The 22,053-nt window shown below is 37.5% G+C and overlaps 1 protein-coding gene across 6 annotated transcripts in view; it reads right to left on the bottom strand.

The window, feature by feature from the left end:
* The window catches only part of SNX14 (sorting nexin 14), a 108,568-nt gene that overhangs the window by 21,144 nt on the left and 65,371 nt on the right, over window positions 1–22,053 (bottom strand). For 4 of the 6 annotated variants that reach the window (XR_002322329.2, XM_020976299.2, XM_078155250.1 and 1 more), the window contains 4 exons: window positions 11,791–11,902; window positions 8,336–8,356; window positions 7,800–7,840; window positions 7,574–7,693 (listed from right to left, as the gene is read on the bottom strand). Coding sequence is in view for 5 of the 6 variants with exons in the window: in XM_020976299.2 (XP_020831958.1) it covers window positions 7,574–7,693; window positions 7,800–7,840; window positions 8,336–8,356; window positions 11,791–11,902 (294 nt within the window). In the remaining variant the exon portion in view is untranslated. The remainder of the gene's footprint in view (window positions 1–7,573; window positions 7,694–7,799; window positions 7,841–8,335; window positions 8,357–11,790; window positions 11,903–22,053) is intronic. The other 2 variants (XM_020976300.2, XM_020976302.2) reach the window with 1 other exon arrangement.

Below are 22,053 nucleotides of genomic sequence, written 5' to 3'. Positions count from 1 at the left end.
TTTTGCTATCAATAGACAAAGACACACAATTTTTCACTCAAAGATGTCCCTTCCCAGTTTGCTGCCTCTGTCCTCTATTCTTATACAAAATAATTTAAAAACAGAAGTCACATACCACTTCCTTTTTACTCCCAATATAAATGTTTCTGACTGTTCTCTCCTTAAAACTCACAATGCCCTTTGCAAAGCTGTATCCAGTCTTTACCCAAAGCTCTCTTGGCATCTTCATATTTCTGCAAAGTTCTGCTTTCCTTTTGCAAAATTCTGAGAAACAAGTCTAATAGTAGGTGAATCTCTGTCTTTCTCTCTCTCACACACACACACACACACACAGGTTCTCAAGAGACTCACTATAAGCCTTCTAAACTTTTATTTACAAATTTATCACAGAAAAAAATCATTTTTATTTTTCATTCAATAACTTTCCTCTTTATTAGCAAGGTCACCCAATAAATGTGACAAAACCAGCTCCTCACATCACTCCTCTTTCAATAAAGAATAAAGCATTTGCCAAATGCTAACTATATGCAAAGTAAGACAGTCCCTACTCTCAAGTTCACCTTCTAATGGGGGAGACTGATACAAATGGAAGGTTTTAGTTAAAAGTCATTTGGAAAAGGTCCCACGGTCCTTAGGGCAGAGGGGCAAAGTAGATGGTAATGCCTTTTCTTTATATTATTTCCACTGATAAAATTATATCAGTTTCTGATGTTGAAACATCTTACAATGTCAAGGATTTTGGTGGCAAAAACTTTCTTTTGGGAGCCTTCAAAAGATATGCCTGCAGTATCTATAAGAACAGCTGCCAGGTTGTACCTCCACAGAGATTGCTACCCAGGGTGATGGCTGCATATGTAAGCTGGGCTGAAAGGCACTAGAAGCATTGCTATTTCCAAGTCTCTTGGGTCAGGACCCTGGCTGTTTCCATAGAGGAGGGTCAAAAATAGAGGCGTCTAGCACTAGGCAATTGGGGAAAACTGCAGTTGCTTTTTGGTTCCCTGAGGCTTACTTACTCCCTTTCCCTCTGCACCTCCTTCATGGAGGTTATAGGGAAAGTCAGAACAGCTAAAAATATCTTGGCAGATTCTGGAGGTTTTGTGATTAAGGAGTTTTGAAACACCTGTACAACCTGGTCACTCCCTTTCCTTGAGTCAAGAGGGTATCTGTTAACCCCTCTCATAGGAGAAGAGAGTTTCACTCTTTCCCCCTCACCTTTGATTTCCCCCTCCCCCACCTGGGAAAGGAGGGGCAGCAGCCAAGGTGTGGGCCCCCCTGGCAATGGCCCTGTGCCCCAGGGCAATCTTTGTCTGAAAGCATCACCCAGGTTCAGCACATCCTGCTCAAGGTAAAGAAGCTAGCCTTGGAACTTGGGTAAGCACACTCTTTTAAAGTTTAGTTTTAACTGTTAATGATGAGGTGTTGATTCTCTGTGTAAAGTAATTTGGAAGTGCATTTAACAAAACTGAAGTCACCTGATTGGTAATGGGTTGTTTCAGGTTTCAAAATGGTGAACTTTCTGTATCCATTATGTCAAGCAATTTTTCATAATTTGGTTACCGCTAAGATAATTTAGCTATTGTTGGTTATTGTTTTAATGTGTAAACTAGCCAAAAGGCTTATTTGGGTTATACATGGTTTGCTGAGAATTTTCAAGTGTATAGAAATCTCTAACAATTGGCTTTTTACACCAGGACAAATTTAAGTTTGAGATGTAAATCCTGGAAAAGTTTTTCCTAAGCTGTGATTAGTAAAACTTGCTGTTTGAGGTAAAAGCTCACAGGATTTTATTTTGAGTTGTCTGATGGGTCATAATCTACTGATAACCAATAATCCACCATATGAGAAAAATGCCTCAAGCTACTCAGAGAAGGTGATACTGGTGGGAAGTTAGCATTGGGAAAATCTGAGAGGACAATTTTAGCCTCAGTCTAAGATGGGATCCTCCTGGCTCAGTTTCTCCATTATGTTCCTTTGAAAGGGAATGTTACCCACCTGGCTATACAGTCCTGAGTCTGGCTATGAGGTGGATTTGATACTGCATGGTTAGAAAACAATTTATCTGAATCCAAACAGGGCTAAGGATGTTTTATCTTCTCAAAGTTGGGCCCTAAATCTAGTCCCTGCTTTATATCTGGGCCCTGCAGTTTTTTTCTGTCAGATTTGTGTCTTCCAGACTTTGGGCCATTCACCTACAGTTGGCAGCAAACAGCGGATACCAGCCAGTCCCCTCATCATTCCCTGGAGGCAGCCTGTGCTTAGTTCCAGTCAACCTCCTCTTTGGGACCCCCTCGAGGCAGGGACACCTCTAGGCCCCTTGCCAGCAGGAAACAGTTTCAAAAGCCGAGACCTTTGCCCCTTACTCCAAAAGAATTTGGGTCCCATTTGTTTGGGGGGGGGGTGATGGGGTTGGGATCTGGGCCCTAGAAAGGAAAAACCCTGGACTTTCCCACATGGCCAAATCTTTGAAGTTCTCCTGAGGCTATAATTCCATACCTCCCCTCCCTACAGCCCCAGGCCACTTCCCACCTTAATACTATCTAGGCTCCATTCTCCCTGGAGTTCTATTACCTCATAGACTACTTGGCCACTCCTAGATCATGCCCACAGGCTTTCTGTATATAAGGTCCATCTCATCTCCATTAAAATGCTGGGATTCTTATAATCTAGCCACTGCTCAGGTTCATAAAATCTAGCCACTGGTCAGATTCTTATAATCTGGCCACTGCTCAGGTTCTTAAAATCTAACCACTGGTCAGATTCTTATAATCTAGCCAATAGCTTACTAATATTCAGACTCCTTAAGAGTCTGCCCAATGTGAGGGATGTTCTAATAAACCTTGTCTTTGGCTGAAAAAAAAAAATAGAGGGGTCAAGGTGGTGGTAGAGGTGGGGGGGTTTGACTTGCCTGGTACATTCTGCCTCCTGTCTCTCCCTCAGGGTAACTTTGCTACTTCAGCTAGGCTAGCTTTGCCTGTCCTATGTGCAGATGTTGGTGGGGATGGCTGGCCCCTTCTCCACAGGACTCAACTCTCTGGATGACAACTGTAATGGCTAGGCTGGAAGCAAGACCTTTGGTCTGGAAGGTGCCTCCACTCCCAAGACTCTTGTACCTATCTGCATGTTGGTGGCAGCTGGTCAGCAGTAGTTAGTAATAATCTAATATAATTTAATATAATATCTAATATTATATTATGATAATAGTTACGGTTTTGAAAACTCCTGGGGGAAAGACAATTTAACTAGAATACATGTAAAATCTTGATGAATAAAAATCTTCATATAAGGTTGTATTTAGAAAGGTTATTTACACTGAATTAACAACTGTGTTTATGTATAGATTATAACTGTACTTTGCTGATTTTCAATAAACTGTTAGATAAAAAATCCTGCACTATAGACTGTAACATTAGTTTCCTTGCAGGAATCAATCTATAAGGATACCGTTTTGATATGTATGATTTGTGGTAAATTTGTATTACTGTTTCAGATTTGTGTTATGGTGTGTATATGTTATTGACAAAATAGGTTATTTTGTTTTCTGAAAGGTCTATAAGCCTAAAGATTGTAGGAAAAATGGCAATATGAGAAAAAAGATGGTTAGCAAACCAGGAGGATTGGGGGAAGGTAGAAAGGAGGTAAAAATGGGCATGAGGAAAATACAACACTCTTTTGTGTTAATAGGTGAAAGAGAAATAAGTTTAAGGGGAGCAGAAATGAAAGCTGGGTAGAAAAAAAAAACTTAATTGAAATCTATACTCAAGGTGAGACTTCTCTATTCCCCACCTCTACACTTCTGGTCTTAACATCCAGGGACATTAACCATGCTCCAAAACTACAATTACTGTCTACAAATAAAAAATGTAATATTTACTGCACTCAAGAAAAATTTTAAAGTATGATCAATTCTGCTATAATGTGTTTCAAAAATGTTAACCTGTTACAATACTATTGACATAATAGGGAACATTGTGAACATAATGCAAATTTCAAGTCTGTTTTTGTACAATTTCTTCCACAAGAAACAACAAGAATGAAGAAAACAGCAGCACTTCACAATAACTTACAAGTTACAACCCTTCCAACATCTACTTCCACAAACTTTAGGTCTTTTCAAGGTAAATTGCCATAATTATTATATATCTTCTGGTGCACAAGAAGCTGTAAGGGGAGAAGGACTCCACTCATATCCCCACCCCCACTACCTTCCTCCATGGTCTCCAGGTGCAGCTATTGCTTGCCCAATCTTCTAATGCAGCCTGGGTCACAGGCAAAAGAGCAGCCAAAGGTCACAGATCAGCCAGTATTTGTTGCAGTATTTATGTATTTCTTTTTTTTTTTTTAACGAATTTTTATTAATATTTTCTGTTTCTCACATCACCATAGTTCTTCCCAAGTACCTTTCCCTCTCCTAGAGAGCCATCCCATATACAAAATAGTATTTTTTGGCGAGAGGAAAAAGAACTAAATTAAGATATTAATAAGGTTGGGGCAGCTAGGTGGTGCAGTGGATAGAGCACCGGCCCTGAAGTCAGGAGGACCTGAGTTCAAATCCAGCCTCAGACCAAACACTTGACACTAGCTGTGTGACCCTGGACAAGTCACTTAACCCCAATTGCCTAAAAGTTAAAAAAAAACAAAAACAAAAGATATTAATAAGGTCCAAAAATGTAGACCTCGCATCCCCATAAAGGGGAAGGTTGCGGGGTGTCTTCTCACCTCTCTAATCTGAGTCCTACTTGATCTTTATAATTGTGTTATATTTACTTTTGATTTTTTTTTTGGTGTGTCACTGTTCTCTCTATTTCTATTGTTACAGTTACTGTGTATATTGTTTTCTTGGCTCTGCTTACTTCACTATGCATCAGCTCATTTAGATCTTTCCATGCATCTCTATTTCTCACAAGCATCTTTTTTTTAACATGAACAAAGAAATATTATTTTTAATTTATGGAATAAAACAACCATTTCCATAACATAGTACAATAAAAAAAAGATGATTGTACATAGAACTACAAATCTACTATGTACAACTTGCTATTCCTTTCAAATATACAACAAAATTATTATGTAAATTTTAAAAAAAATTTTTTCTTTCCTCCCCCACCCCTCTGCCACCCTAGAGATGGCTACCATTAGACACAAATAGGTATATATGTGTAAGATTATTCTATACATATTCTATTTATCAGTTCTTTCTCTGGATACAGATAGCGTCTTTCTTTACATGTCCTTTATAGTTAATTTGGATATTTATAATAGACAAAATACAATGTTGCTGTTACAGTATACAATGTTCTCTTGGTTCTGCTTGTTTTCACTTTCTTTCATGCAAATCTTTGCATGTTTTTTTCTAAAATCACTGAGTTCATCATTTCTTATAGCACAGTAGTATTCCATCACAATCATGTACCACACCTTTGAAAAGCCATTGCTTTCTTATATTAAATATACTGAATATAACTAAAACTTTTATTCATAGCTCAGGGTCAATATTATTACTAGTCCTTGTACATTCTTCTCATACAATTATTTTTCTGGGGTTTTTTTTCCTGTTGCTGTCAATTCTCACTTCTACTGACAGTATGCCTGTGTCTTCTCTTTCTGATTTGTTTGTTGTCACGTTGCTCCCAGTATGCTTATTTGTCTCCTCCTTCAGCTATCCTCTGGTCCATCTGTGTGTCCTTGAGTAGGTCACTTCCTTTTTTGGGGCCTCAGTTCTTTTCAGACGAGGAAACTTACGAGTAGCAAAGTGACTTTTTCACAGTTACACAGTGAGAGGAGGGATTCAAAACTCCACATTCAATACATCAATTAATCACCATCTGTATGTCCTTGAGCAGGTCACTTCCCTTCTCGGAGCCTCAGTTCCTCCTAATTTCGTAGGAGCCCATGGAGCTTAAAATTAGAGCGACTGGAAGAAGGATCCACTGGGACCTCATCCCCCTGCCCTGCTCTCCCTTCAGGCTGCTGGACTTGGTTGGAGGCATCCCATCTCCACTCCCAGCTGCTTCACCTTCCAGACTGGAGCCAAGTAGGAATCAGGGCTCTCTTCTCCAGCCATGCCCACTCACTGTATTTCTCTAAGCGAATTCACTGGGGTTGTATCCTCCCAATCACAACCTTCACCATGAAGATAAAAGAAGGGCCCTGGGCCCTTAAAGACTAATTCCTAGCTATCTGGGAAACTGGAATAAAGGTATTTTTTTGCAGAAAGAGAAAATGCATTTGCTCATTCTCAGCTGCACCTGTTTTCACAGAAACTTGAATTTGGTAGCTAGGACTCACAGGTGCCCTGGTTTGTGTTTGATTTAGCCAGTGCTATTCTGTGTGTGAAGACTTGGTGATCCCTAGCAAGGGAACGTGGGTTTGGTTTTGGTATGGGTGGGATTGAGATTTGGGGTCACAATATTTTGTTCAGAACAGATCTTAAAAATGCTCTTTCTAAGCCTGTCATAAGAACGTGCAACTCAGAGCTCCTCATCTTACCTTCCCCCTGCCCCTCACCTACTTCCTTATCACCTGAGACTCCACTTTCCCTTAATTTACTTCAAAACACTTCCTGCAAAGTGCATGTGAAAACTCCCTGGTCCTCTGAGTCATCTGTGGTTAAGAAAGTTTACAAAAAACTAGGGGTTAGATATTCCCCCCCATCCTCCTCTCCCCTCTCTTCCTCTTCTTCCCCTTTCAGCTTCCTCCTCTTCCCACTCCTCCCTTTTCAGCTTCCACTTCGTGACAGAAGCATCATTTCTTACAGCGCAGTAATATTCCATTACATTCATGTATCACAATTGTTTTTAGTCATTCCACAACTGATGGGCATCAACCCTGTTTCCCATTCATAGCTATCACAAAAAGTACGGCTATAAATACTGTTTTGATTTGCATTTCTCTTATTATTAGTGATCTCAATATTTTTTCATGTAGTTGTGAATGTTGTTCATATCCTTTGACCATTTATCGATTGAAAAAATGATTATGAGTCATACATATGTATGTGTGTGTGTGTATTTTAGGTACCAAACTCTTAGCAGAGAAATCTGATACAAAGATTATTTTCCCCCCATTTAACCATTTCCCTTCTTATCCCAGGTGCATTAATGTTCTGTGTAGAAGCTTTTCAGTTTCAAGTTCTCTCTTTTGCTTGTAAACACAGTATTAGTATTTTTGCATTTCTTGACCATTTAACATATATAAAACTATGCTTATATTTTTATTAGGTTCCAATCTTTATGTGTTACTGACAAAGTTTTTAAGCACTATGCCCCAACCATATTTTCCCTATAATTTTTTATTCCCTATGATTTTTAATTGTGCAATTTTGCATAACGTGGCACTTTGTGGGAATGCATATGTCATGTCATAGTACGTACACTATAAGTGACTGTACCTATAAATATTTTCCCCACTCCATCTCTTCTACTGTGACAGCAGGTCTTCATTCAAAGGAAGCAATGATCATGGCTCCATCAAGTTTATTATTAAGATAGTCCTATCTTATGCACATTGTAGCAACATCAACTCAAATTGGACAAAAACCAGAATGATGACAAAAATCCTTTTTAATGTACTTTACCTTTTTGTTGTTTTCAGAAGTTGGACTGAGAATTGTTAATTCTGGCCTACTCGGTTTAGGCTTTGGGGATTCACAAGAATTAATGAAATTCATGATGAAAGGTTCCAAATGTTGGCCCTTCTGCAGTGACACAGAGGTTGATAAAAAGTAATAATAAGAGACAGAAACAAGTAATTCACTATGCTCTTGTTAGTCACAAAAATATTTAAAAATAATAGCCACTCACCTCTTTCATTAGTTTTCCTGGAACAGATTTTATAATTTTCCCTGAAATTTAAAAACATAACACGCCATCTTAAATCTTACCTGGTAACAGGTTGTACTTTATTACTAGTACTCACATGAACAGCTTGAAATGATAATTTCACTTATCAAATAAAGTCATTGTTTCATTTTATCATTTACTCTCAATGGAAATTTACATTGTGAAGTAATAAATTATTTCTAAAGCTGTAGGAATTGTTTTTTTCTCTTTAACCACAGTAATTAATAAATCAATGCATTCAAGTAGAAGGCAATCTAAAAAGAAAATTGGGAAATATTACAAACTTTAAATGCTAATTTATTTTATTATTTTATTTCAGAGGCAGTTAGGTGGCAAAGTGGTTAGAATGCTAGGCCTGGAGTTAGGAAGACCTGAGTTCAAATTTGACTCACACATTTGTGAGATGTGTGACCTTTGGGCAAGTCATTTAACATCTGTTTGCCTCAGTTTCCTCAAGTGAAAAACTACTTTTTTTTTAAAATGATAATAGCACCTACCTCCCACAGTTGTTGTAAAGGCTAAAAAAAGAGAAAATATTTGTAAAGTGATCAGCATAGTCCCTGGCACAAAGTAGGCACCTTACAAATGCTAGTTGCTATTACTGTTGTTACTAATTATTATCACTATTTATTTCTGGGTACAGGAATTTCTGGTCAAATCTCATATATGAAAAATTCTATATGGATGCTAGAAAAGTTAACATTCCTCTCTGAAACACAAAAAACCTTAAAATTTTTCCCAAGCCATTAACTCTCACACAACCACTATACTCATATCCTTTACCTCCCAGTTGTGTGCCAAGGACACTGAGTAATTTGAGTGCTTTATGAAATAAGCATTTGGTTGTTTTAATAAGCACTCAATGTATGGCCAAGTTAATGTTTTCCATTCTTGCAAGGATCTACATAATTTTAAAGATCATTCTTTCCTTCTCAACATATATAGACACTATCCTTTCATCCCCTGGCAGATGACCTTTTTTTTTTCCTTCTGTATTTGAATAACTGTAATGTTTGCACTTAATTTTGTGGAAATTCCCCACCTTAAAAGAGATCTCTCCTGCTTCTACTTTCATTTGGCCCATCTCTTCTCTCTCACATCATTTATTTCACTTAATATCCCATCAGACGTAAGTCTCCATACTCTGATTTTGAGGACCAAATCTTCTGCAAATGTATGTTTTCCAGACAATCAGTGAATACTAGAGCTAGCTATATGATTCTTAAAACTAAGCAACTCTTCAGATACATAGTTTTCAAACAGCCATAATGCTTATAATTCTGTCTTTTTTCAACATAATCAATGCTACCTTTAATAGAATTTTTTAATTAAATAAGAAAACTCTGCTTTCTTATGTACATCAAAATGATACCACTACTACCACTAACTTGCATAATGCTTTATGGTTTGCAAAATGCATTCTTTACTGTAATACTATGAAGAAGGGAAATACAAATATAATTGACACATTTTGCAGATAAGGAAACTAAGATACAGAGATAAATGACTTGCCTATTGTCACACAGCTAGTATGTGTTAGAGCTGGGACTGAATTCAATTCTCCTGAATACAAATCCAGCATTCTTTGCACTATAGCATGTATTATTCCTCAGTCCATTTCCCCTTCCCTTTCTAACCTATTTTTACCTTCCGAAATCTATTCATATTTATGAATCAGCTCAAATACTATAATTACCACAAGCCTGTCCCTATTCATCAAACTCATAAATTTTGAAAACTTTCCCTTTTTTGGAAACTTACTACACTTGTCTATACCATGCATAGGGAACTTAACATCTACTACCTTATACAGTAGTTACTTTGTACATATCTTAGCTCCATAATAAGTTGGTAAGATCCAGGAAGACAAGGACCATATCTTGTATACTTTGTTATCTTTAAAGTCACTTATATATAGAAGACAGTCAATAAATATTTGATGACTAAATGAATGAAATATAAGTGGTACTCTTGTGTTTTGGTTTTTTTTTAACTTTTGCTTTTTTTTCCTAAGAAAAGAGAACCATGGAAAGCATGGGAATTGTAAAGACATGATTTGGAGGTTTAAAGAAATGAGGAGTGTTGAGAAGTGATGGAGGTCATATTTTAAGGTTCTGGGTGTTATAAGAAAGGGATAAATTCTGAAAGCCTTTTTTCCTCCCTTTGAAAACTAAACTACCCATGGAAAAGGGTTACTAAATCCATTTTCTAACTTCATACTAAATTAAAAACACTTTTAAATGAGGCAGCAATGGGATTTCATGTCGTACTTTAGTTGGAAGCTTTGCAATGCTACACTTGCGATGTGTAGGACACACGTAGACCCTGCTCAAATAGTTCCAACTATCACCTTCAATTAAAACAATCTGCTCCAGTTTATATTCACTCCAATATGATCAGAAAACAATACAGCTGGGTTTCACAGCACTGTGTAGAAAGGCTACAGCAGAGGATTTCAATTAAAAGCTATAGCTTAAATGATTTAAACACTGTCTAAATCTGGCCTCCAAATATTCAAACACCATATTATTTTTTGAAATATCATGTTTAGAAAATAAAGCCTTCAATAAATCTCCAATAAAGAAAAATTATTTTTCCAGTCATTCATTGGCCTGAGTGGAAACATAAATTTTATTTAGTGCTTGCCACTGGTAACTCAGTCGACTTTCCAAAAACATAGGAAATTTAAACCTTATGTATTCTTGTGATTTCATCTTTAAAAAAAGACTTTGTTAAAATAGGGCAACCTACATACCACAGAATAAATATTTTGCAATAATGTTTTTATAACAATTACCTATTAAAGATATACTGAGATTCGAGACCAAAGTTTTATTTATCCAAATATGTTTTTTTCTTAAATCATTAATGGAAAAGCAAAAACAAGTTTAAATACTAATTCAAAGCAGGAAAGATTTTCTAGAAAAAGAATATTTTATATCAATGTGTTTACAGCCAATGAAGAATTTATTTAAATAAAATCCATTTACAGTAGTGCAGTCAAGTGACTAGATGCCACTAAGAATATAAATCTAATCCAAAAAAAAAAATCTGTTCATACAAGGTGTAATTTAACTTACTATAAACTATACCAAATGTCATTAGGTTTTAGAACATTAAAATTCAAAATGAAGAATTAAGCAATTTGATGATTAAACTAGTCTAAAAATTTGAGTCTTGGCACTCACTAAAGGTTGACAAGTCCAGGCTTTATTAGGCTGGATAGAATAAAATTCCAAAGAATGAAGGCATTTGTGGGCAGTACTATTAATCATTAACTACATGCTCATACTACATGCTCATAGGTGAAAAGCTCTGAAAGCATCACATCTTCAACTCCTTTACATTCAAATTTAGAAACAATGTGGACACAAAACCATAAATGATCTGAATTTTTATAAGGGTGATATGGACAGACTGCCGATGTAATCAGAATCCAAATGACACACAGCTTGAAATCCTTAAGTTTGGTAGTAATCTTAAATTTGGTACTGCACCTGGAAGTAGACAGGCAGCTTACTGAAATTTTAAAGCGTAGGAACAATATGTACTATGCCGTTTTGAAAATAACTAGAATCAAAATTTAAATATATCTGTCCAAGTTAAATAGTTAAATTATTACTATTACTAAAATTGACATATTTTGCTTTAAAGCCTTATTATAAGGTACTTTCCTCATAACTCCTTGAAGTAGGGAGTAAATGTACTAATGTTACAATTTTGTTGATGAGAAAAATGAGATTAAGTTTACATGACTTGCCCACCATCAGAACTAATAAGTGTCTGAGGTAGTGTTTGCACCCAAGACTTCCCTGATTTAAAGATCAGCACTCTTTCTACTACATCAACATTATCTATTCTGAAATCTGAAAGTACTTCATAAACTCATAGCTGCTTAATGGTTGGACCATCTGTTTAAATCCTGCCACATAATGATTTTTAATTGACTTACCAAGATTTACATCAGGCAGTATCTTATCCAGAAACTGTGTCTCGCCACCATTCGGAGAGAGAAAATCTGCCAGAAGTTGGCTATTACTCAACTCTGGATGTTGCAGAAGTTTCTTGAATTAACCAAAAAGAGGAAAGAAGTTTAACTATTACATTAACTAACCAAACATTCATAACTGAGTTCTTAAAAATTATAGAAAAATTTCAGAATGACACAGGCTATTTAAGAAACAGCAGTTTGCCTCAGTGCCATGGGAAAGCCAGTACCATACCATAATAAAAGTTCCAATCCTATCCTACTGTACTACACTACCTCACAATGAGCCTGGGAAAGGGTCTGCTTCCAGTGTTACCTAGAAAATGGAAATGACAAGAGCACCTTATCTTTCTGGATCACTTGAGGAAAAATCAAAGAAGCTATAAAAGGCTTTATAAAAACAAAATGACATAAATGTCAAGTGGTGATCATCTGCAAGAAACAGATCGTCATCAAGGTACCAGATCAACTGAGCACATTTCTGTAAAAATAAAAGCCAGCTATTTCAAAAGCAACAATGTCAAACAGTCTTGCCTAGAAGTTGTTTGGGAACCACAGGGAGAAGAGAGACTGGATCAGTGTTTTCATTGGTTTGGGGAACCTAAACTTAGGTAAAGAAACTCTCTCTGCAAATGCAAATCAGTACCTTCTCTGAAATTTACAATTTGAGAGAGGTACCTTGAGCACAGAGAGATTAAGTGATTTGCTCAAGATCACATAGCTGGCATGTGTCAGAGGTAGAACTCTTAGGATTTCTTGGTTTCCAGATCAACTCTCTATTATCCACTAAATTCACTGCTTCTTGAGAACTACATACCATTTAAAATTTTTAAAAATAGATATGAAAAAGATGTTCAAATATGCACATACATGCATTTTAATCAAATATTCATAAGAAAACACTGAAACAATAGGCAAAAATAGAAATCTTAACCATTTTTGTGTCATGGACTCATTTGACATGGATCAGATGGATCCCTTCTCAGAATCTTGTTTTTAAATATATAAGATGCAGAGAATTACAAAGGAAACCAATTACACTGAAATAACAACGTATTTTTTCCCATCCAAGTTCACAGACAAGGACGTGGACCCCAGGTTAATAAACCCTAAGCTGCAGAACCAAAACTAATAAGTGAAATTGGATACATGGGTTTCAAAGTACAAAATATGATTTTTTAAAATTTATTTAGTTCCATAGACATTTATTGATAAAAATAGTTATATGAGTTATGAGACTGCATGGATTAGAAAATGATGAAAATGATTCTATAAAATAAGAAAGGAGAGCATTTAATATTCAACATAATATTGAAAACATAAAGGAAAGGAGTGTGATGTTGTTGTTCGGTCATTATTCAGTCGTGTTCAACTCTTCGTGACCCCATTTTGGGTTTTCTTGGCAAAGATACTAGAGAGGTTTGCCATTTCCTTTTTTAGCTCATTTTACAAATGAGGAGCTAAGGCAAAGAGGGTTAAGTGACTTGCACGGGGTCACCCAGCTACTAAATATCTGAGGCCAGATTTGAACTCAGAAAGATGAGTCCTCCTGACTCCCAGCCCAGTGCTCTATCCACTGTGCCACCTAGCTCCCCAAAAGAAGCATAAGAAGCACCAGATGAAAGAACGAAGTTTTCACAAATGCAGAAATTTTACTAAAGAATTCTATTCAGACCTTGGAAGTCAGACCTCAAATTTTAAGAAATGAGAAGTAATTCCTGGCAATGCCAACCTCCCAGATTTTTCTAAATACAGTGAGAGAAGATTCATTGAAAGAGATCATGTACCAGAGTTAATGACAACCTACAACTACACACATACCACAGCTCGCCAACCATAAACCAAAAATATTAGAGTCCAACCTGTACCAGAATAAGAACCATTTCTATAATATGCCCAGCAAGTGATTATCCAAGCCTTTACCTGAATACTTTTAGTAGGGGGAAATTACTAACTCCCTAACTACTTTTGTATAGCCCTTACCTGAGCTCCTCACCCATAAAATGAGCTGGAGAAGGAAATGGCAAACCACTTCAGTATCTTTGCCAAGAAAACCCAAAAATGGGGTCACGAAGAGTTGGAAACAACTGACAGGAAAGAACAAAAACAACAACAAGCAGAAAGGGATTTTTACTTCCAGAATCAGAAAAATATTCTGATACTCCAATCTGTGTGATCAAAAAAAGCTTAACAGAGTTTATCTTGATTTTAGCAAAACCTGTGATAAAGGTTCTCATGCTATCTTTACAGACAAAATGAGGTGTGGTGATCTATACAACAGAACAATTAAGTGGTGGACCTGGATGAATGGCTGGGCCCAAAGAGTAGTTATTTAAAGGACTGGCAACTAGAAAGTCTCTAGCAATGTGCCTCTTGGACTTGTCCTTGCCCTAGTGGTGATATTTAACACAGAATCATCTAGCAGGAGCTGAAAGGAACTTCAGAGGTAATCTCATTCAACCACCTCACTTTAGAAATGAGGAAACTACAGCATCAAATGAGTAGAACTAGGAGTATAATTTATACAATAACAGCAATACTGTAAAGATAAATAACTTACAAAGACTTAGGAACTCTGATCTACAACCAACCATGACCACCAATGACTAGCCATGATTCCAGAAGACCAATAACAAAGCATGTAACCCACCTCCCAATTGAGAAGTGATGAATTCAGAGTGCAGATTGAGACATTTTTTTGTACATGGTCAATGTGGGATTTTTTTTTGCTTGACTATACATGTAAGGGGGGGCTGGGAGGCTCTGTTTTTTTTGCTTTCTCAATTTGGGGAGGGGTGAGGGGTGTGAGGAAGGAAATGCAAATCTGAAAATAAAATCAAATTTAATTTTAAAAAATTGTTTGCTGACTTGAAGTAAACAATGTTATAAGTCAGTCATAAAGCTAATGCAGGGGCAGCTAGGTAGCACAGCGGATAGAGCACTGGCCCTGGAGTCAGGAGGACCTCAGTTCAAATCTAACCTCACTAGCTGTGTGACTCTGGGCAAGTCACTTAACCCCAACTGCCTCACCAAAACCAAAACAAAATAAAACAAAAAACCAGCTAATGCCGTCTTAGGTTGAATAATGTAAATGTAAATCAATTTCCATCTTAAGAGATGAGATAGTGCCCGAGAATATTATATACTGTGCTTTGGTCACATCTTAAGTATTGTATTTAGTTCTGGACACCATGTTTTAGGAAGGACACTGATAAGCTCAAGAGCATCAAAAGGAAAACAACCAAAATGGTGGCAGGTCTCCAGATCAAGGACCAACTGAAGGAATTGGGGATGTTTAGCACAGAAAAGATAAGACTTAGGGGGAATATGATAATTGTTTTCAAGTTTGTGAAGAGCTGTAATATGGAAATGACATAAGACTTGTTCAATTTGGCCTCAGAGGACAAAATCAGGATCTAGAGCTAAACATTTGAGCACCTCTAGTCAAGCAACCTTGGCCACGCTAGCTCTCTGAGACTATCATTTACCTTTTTTTTTAAAAGATATTTAACGACTATCATTTTAATAATGCAGTCTAAAATTTCTCCAGAAATTGAACTCAAGTTAACTGGCCTATAATTTGCAGACACCATTCTTTACCCCCCACCTTTTTTGAGGAAGGGGTGTAGGGCGTTGTGGGGGAGGGGGCGGAGAGGGTGAATCAGGATATCTGTCTTTCTCTACCATTCTTCAGTCTTTTAAAAATCACTGACAATGGCCTAACAATCACATAAACCAGGTCTTTTAAGGACCATGGGATGCAATTTGCCTGTACCTTGTAACTTAAAACTCATCAAGGGATACTTGCTTACTTACTATCTTTTGACTTAAGAACACAAGATCTAGAATTAGAAGACCTAGGCACAAATCCTGCCTCTGATGCTTAATACCTGTGTGACCTCAGGCAAATCACCTAACCTATACAGGCCTCAGTTTTCTCCTCACCTATAAAATGAAAGAGTTGGATTAGATGGCCTCTAAAGTTCATTCCAGGTCTAATCCCATAACCCTTTGACTTATCTGTAGGGTCAACTCCCCATTAGGCTTTTCTGTTCCATCTTTTCCAGTCCAAGGATCACTTTCCTTGGCAAAGAAAAAAGAAACGAGAGTTGAATAGTTCTGTCTTCTCTTTATTGTCCACTGTCATTAATTATTCTTTCCACTTAAAGCAGCAGTCCTACTGCTTCTCCAATTCTCCAGCTTTTCCTGTAAGGTAGTTAAAAATTCCCTAAATTCCTGTTTTTTGTTTCTTTAGCACTCCTAATCAGCCTCAGCTCATTCTGGCCTTTAACATTCCTGCCAATATACTGACAGGGCCCTATCATGTTTCTGTATTCATTCTATGCTTCTTTCCTTGACTTCAGCATTTACACACACACACATACACACACACACACACACACACACACACACACACACACACACACACACACAACTTATAGAATTTCATTTCTGAAAAGTTTCCTTCCTTCCTGGTCTGAGTTCCTCTGGAGGATTTTAGGCCATGGGATCATACCTCTCCATTTCTCCTCTCCATTTCTCCTCTCCATTTCTCCTCCCTCCCTCCCTCCCCCTCCCTCCCTCCCTCCCTCCCTCCCTCCCTCTCCCTCCCTCTCCCTCTCCCTCTCCCTCTCCTCTCTCTCTCTCTCTCTCTCTCTCTCTCTCTCTCTCTCTCTCTCTCTCTCTCTCTCTCTCTCCCCCCCCCCCGGCAATCTGAGTTAAGTGATTTGGCCAGGGTCACATAGCTAGTAAGTGTCAGACACCAGATTTGAACTTCGGTCCTTCCTGACTCCAGAGCTGGTGCTCTCTCCACTGAGTCACCTAGCTGCCCCCATTTTTTTTTAAGAAAATTTGAAAATCTGCCCCTCTTAAATTTAGGGTACAGGTCATACTGTGCCTGGCTTTCTTGCCCTTTTGCAACACAAATTTTAAAATGATGTAGTGACTCCTAAAGTTCCTATCATTTCTATTTCAATAACAATTCCTCCTTCTTGTTCTTAATCTGGTCCAGAATAGTAGTTTCCCTTCTCATTTCCTCTACCTTCTATATCATAAATGAGGAAACAAATGAAAAGCTCTTGAGATCACAAAGCTGGAAATAAGGCATGTTGTTGTAGTAATGGGGACGGAGGAAGGGCACTTCAATTAACAGAAAATCTAGTTGAACTCTGTCACTGCCTAAAACAGAGGTAATAACTTTTTGGCTTGCCTAATAATAATTTCATCTTCAAAATGTAAAAGAAGCAAATAATAGGAAACAATATTTTAGACTTAATTAAGTAGGTAGTACAATTATTATCCACATTTTATAAATAAAGAAGCTAATGTTCAAAGATGAACTAAACTGCCCAAGGTCACTGAGATTATGAGTATTAGAGACTGGATTTGAATTCAGATCTGTCTGGAAACCATAAAATGGAAAGAAAAGTAGGTATAATATATGAAGAAAAGAAGACAGCAGCAAAGAGTAGAGCAATAAAACCCATACCTTCAGAGGTCTAGAAAAAATGCTCTAAGTAGGAGTAATATAAAAAATCAGTCTCATCTGTAAAATGAGAAACAAACTAGACAGATAGCCACTAAAGTCCCTTTCAATTCTAAATCTCTGATCTCGACTGCAATCCAAGAAGCCAAAGTTGACCCATTCCTTGTCATCAGAGCTAACATTCATATAGTACCTACTATGTGCCAGGCACTGAGTGCCTTACAAATATTATCTCATATGATCTTTACAACAACCCTGAGAGATAGGTGCTATTATCATCCCCATTTTACAGCTGAGGAAACTGAGGCAGACAGAGGTTAAGTGACTTGCTCAGAGTCACATACATCTAGTGCATGAGAACAGATATGATTTTGATAAGAATCACTGAGACTTGATGGGATGGAAATCATGACTGGAATATAACTATGTAGGGGTTTTAAAAAAAAGATGATGGGAGTATCATTATACATTGAGAACACCCTCATATGAGGAATAAAGGAACTGGAGAAGAGATGTACGGCAGAGGGTATTTAGATAAGGATCAGTGTGAGGACAGACAGAAGCAAGCCATATCCCTGAAGTATACTACATACACCTGACCAGAAGGAAACAAATAAATCATCTGCCTGGCAAGGAGGAATGTCATAACACTGACAGGGACCTTTAATTATATAGAAATCTGCTGGAGCTGTCTAACTAAAGCAGAAAGATTTGCAGAGATTTTTTGTGTTTTGTTTTAACTTGGCTTATTGATGATTGTATTCTTCAAAGGTGAGAGGCACCATGGTCCAATGGGTAGAGGGCCAATCCTGAAGTAAGGAAGACCTAATTATGTTTAAGTCCTGCCTCTGTCCCATATCAGATATGTGATCATGGAAAAGTCATTTAATTCCTCAGTGCCCCCCAGACCACCCTCTAAAACTGATCCATAGATCTGCTGATTTATATCAGCTATATTAGGTGATTCTCCACAGTGGGGAAAACACAGATTTAGACAACCTTCCTTAACTCCCCCACATGCCCTCCTCCTCCAAAAAAGGCTGAAGAAATAACAAAGGAAGGGGTTAAAATGGACCTGATTCTAACCAACAAGGCTGAAGTATAAATGATAGGAATCTCTAAAGAAAGTATCTTAGAACTAACACTAAAGGAGAAAAAAATAAAATTGGATGTAGTCTAATATGTACCATATATTTTTGGGAAATAAGTTTTAAGGAATTCAAAGAAATGATGAATAGGAGATTATAAGCTAAAACAAAGCTGAGGAAATTGATCCAAGAGGGATGAATGGGAAGTTCAAGAATAAATCCTAATGATACAAATGCAGAGTCCAATGAGGAAGAAAAGGGGAAACTGTTTAAAGAGAGTACTGTGAATGCACAAGGAACTCAACAACTTAGAGGATTAAAAAAAAAAGGATAAAAGATAAAGGCAAGAGTATATATTGGGAGATGTGGCATAGCCCTTTAAGAATAATACTATGGGGGGCAGCTAAGTGGAGTAGTGGATAGAGCACTGGCCCTGGAGACAGGAGGACCTGAGTTCAAATCCGACCTCAGACACATGATACTCACTAGCTGTGTGACCCTGTGCAAGTCACTCAACCCCAACTGCCTTGCAAAAAAAAAAAATAATAATACTAGAAGCACTTAAGCTCCAAAGAAATTTTGGCTAGAAATGAAATATGAAAGACAAGAACAAGGGCCTTTAAGATGTGCTAGGTCAAAAGGAATATTGAAAATAAGCAAATGTCACTGGAGATGGAAGACTATCAAGTTAATAAAAAATGTATCATTATTTTTTTAAAAGGAACAAGTGATGCCAGATAAAACTCATTTACTTTTCTGACTGGTTTACTAGATCAGAGGAATACTTTAGACACAGTACACCTAAATTTCAGTAAAGCATCTGACAAAGTCTCTCATGATAGGTTATGATCAAGATGAAAAGATGTAGTATTGTTAAGTGGACTCAAAACAGGTAGAACATCCCACAGAGTCATAATTGGAAAATGATAAACATGATATAAAGTGACCCAAGTCTGAATGCTGGCTTTGCTTTCATAACCTGTATGAACTCACTCAAGTCATTTCATCTCACTGACCACAGTTTCTAGACTAGATGGCCTTTAACACCTCTTTCAGATCTAAATCTACGATCCTAAGAAACCAATGTGGAGGAAGGACTTGGGAGGAATACCCTAGGAAGTGATCTATCCTTGACTCCTTGCCATTTCACATTTTTATCTATCATTCATAAGCAGCTTAACCATTAATGATACGCTTAAAAAATTAGCCCATGACAAAAAAAAACCTAGAAAAGATAGCTAATAAACTCAAAGATAAGTCAGGACCACACCAAATCTTTGTAGGCTAGAACAATAAACCAAATTTAATGAGATGAAATTTAAGAGATTGATATAAAAATCTTATAAATTAGTTCCCTCCCCAAAAAAATCAATCTCACAATTATAGTTTAGGGAAGGATGACTGGAACATTATTGATTCAGAGAAAAGCAGGGAGGTTAGTAGAACTAAGAAGTTTAATATTAGCTCTCTTAACAGCCGTATCACATTTTGGACTAACACAATCTTAGACTGAATTAAGAGGGGAATGTCTTTCCCAACAGGAGGAAAAGAATAATACTTTCATCTCAGCTGTGGTCAGACCACATCTGGAGTACTGGACTCAGTTCTTCTACATTATTACACTCCTCAAAACGGCTACTCCAAACCTTCTTTTCTCAAGGCCCTATATGCAAACTCCCTTCTCAGGAGAGGGCCTTCACTGAAAAAAATGAGACCATGATTAACAGCTCCCTTTCTCTGTCCTCCTGAATTCTACTTTTCAAATCACCTATTCATGTTCTCCTCTGCTGCTTCAGTCGCAAAAATGTGCTACTTCTTTCTAGTTCTTCTTGCCAGTGTCAAGGCTTCTTTTGTGCTCTTGATTCCATCTCCTTCAATCTTTCCTTTTCAATTGGCTCCTTCACTATCTTTAAATACGCCCAAATCCTTTAAAAACAGCCACCTCCTTCCTTCACTCTACCATCTCCTCAAGCTATCTTACCTTTCATACCTTTCACAGTCAAACTCCTAGAAAAAGCTGTCTACACTCATTGCCTCTACTTTCTCAGTCCCTTGCAATTTGGCTTCCATCCCTATCACTTCAATGAAATTTTTCTCTACAAAGTCAATAATGATCAACCTCTCTATTGCTGAAATCCAATGGATTCCATGGATTTTTTTCAGTTCTCATACTTCTTGATGTCTCTGCAGTGTCTAACACCACTGACCATCCCCTCCTCTAAAACAGGAGACAGAGTGAGAAGTTGTAAGGCAGTAGGATCTCTCAACTTACACACCACAACCATCCTGCGACTGTCTGGATAAATCTTCCTTACCTCTATCCCTCAACACCCTTAATTCCCTTTATGACCAAGCTCAATAGCACTGCTATTTCCTTCAGATCTTCCTTGTTCCTGCCCTCCCCCAATTATCACTGTGTATTTTTTTGCAAATATGCAACCCTTACTTGCCTGTGAGCATGTTGTTTCCTTCTAGTGGAATATAACTCCTTGAGGACAAGGACTGCTTCACTTTAGCAGATGAACCCCCAGCACAGGTACTTTCACAGAGTAGTCAGATTAAATGATTTATAAATGCTTGCTGATTAACTATTTTATTTTATTTTTAATTAATTATTTACTTGTTTGTTTATTTTTGGCAATGGGGTTAAGTGACTTGCCCAGTGTCACACAGCTACTAAGCGTTGTGTGTCCAAGGTCGGATTTGAACTCAGGTCCTCCTGAATCCAGGGTTGGTGCTCTATCCACTGTACCACCCAGCTGCCCCCAGATTAACTATTTTAAAGATACTGAGAACATACCCAGAGGAAATCAAATCAACATAGTGAGTGGACCTGGAATCATACATACTACATAAGATTTAGGTAAATGACCTGGGGATATTTAGGCTGAAGAAGGGAAGACACAGGAAGAACATAATAGCCATCCTCAAGTATCTGAGAGGCTCTCATATGAAAGAAGGCTTAGACTTATACCAGGGATACAAGAATGCAGAACTAGGAGCTATGTCAGACATTGTAGAGAGGAAGATTTTAGCTTAATAGAAGGAAATACTTCCTTACAACTAGAGCTTTCTGGGGCAGCTAGGTGGTGTAGTGGATAGAGCTCTGGCCTTGGAGTCAGGAGGACCTGAGTTCAAATCTGACCTCAGACACTTGACACTCACTAGCTGGATGACCCTAGGCAAGTCATTTAACCCCAACTGCCTCACCAAAAAAACAAAACAACTAGATTTTTCTAATAGTATAATGAGTTACCAGAAGATAGTGGGGCCACCAGAAGATGGTAAAATCAAACGGTGGCTGGATCATCACTTCTTGAGATCAAATTACAACAAAACTACTCCTATCCTCTCTGCCTTATTTACTCCATTAGACATGAGGGTTCTGAGGGGACACTTACATCTTCATCCTTTATTAGAATACAAATACTTCATCAATGTACGCTTTCTTCTAGCTGCTCAAATATATTTACCATTCTACACCTTTGTTGCGTGTATTTGCATTTTTAAATATCTACTAATCTCAAGTCTTTTAATCAGGAATACTAGGAAGTCCTCTGCTACATTAAAGATCCACTTTTTCCCCTATAAGATTATACTTATCTTAGCCAAGAAAGGTTTTGTTTTTGGTTGTAAACATTAAACTTACACTTT

This window comes from Phascolarctos cinereus, unplaced genomic scaffold (genome assembly GCF_003287225.1).
Source record: "Phascolarctos cinereus isolate Bilbo 61053 unplaced genomic scaffold, phaCin_HiC Scaffold_5;HRSCAF=322, whole genome shotgun sequence".
NCBI lineage: Eukaryota > Metazoa > Chordata > Mammalia > Diprotodontia > Phascolarctidae > Phascolarctos > Phascolarctos cinereus.
The sequence above is the reverse complement of the archived record's forward strand: the minus strand, read 5'-3'. Positions and strand labels throughout refer to the sequence as shown.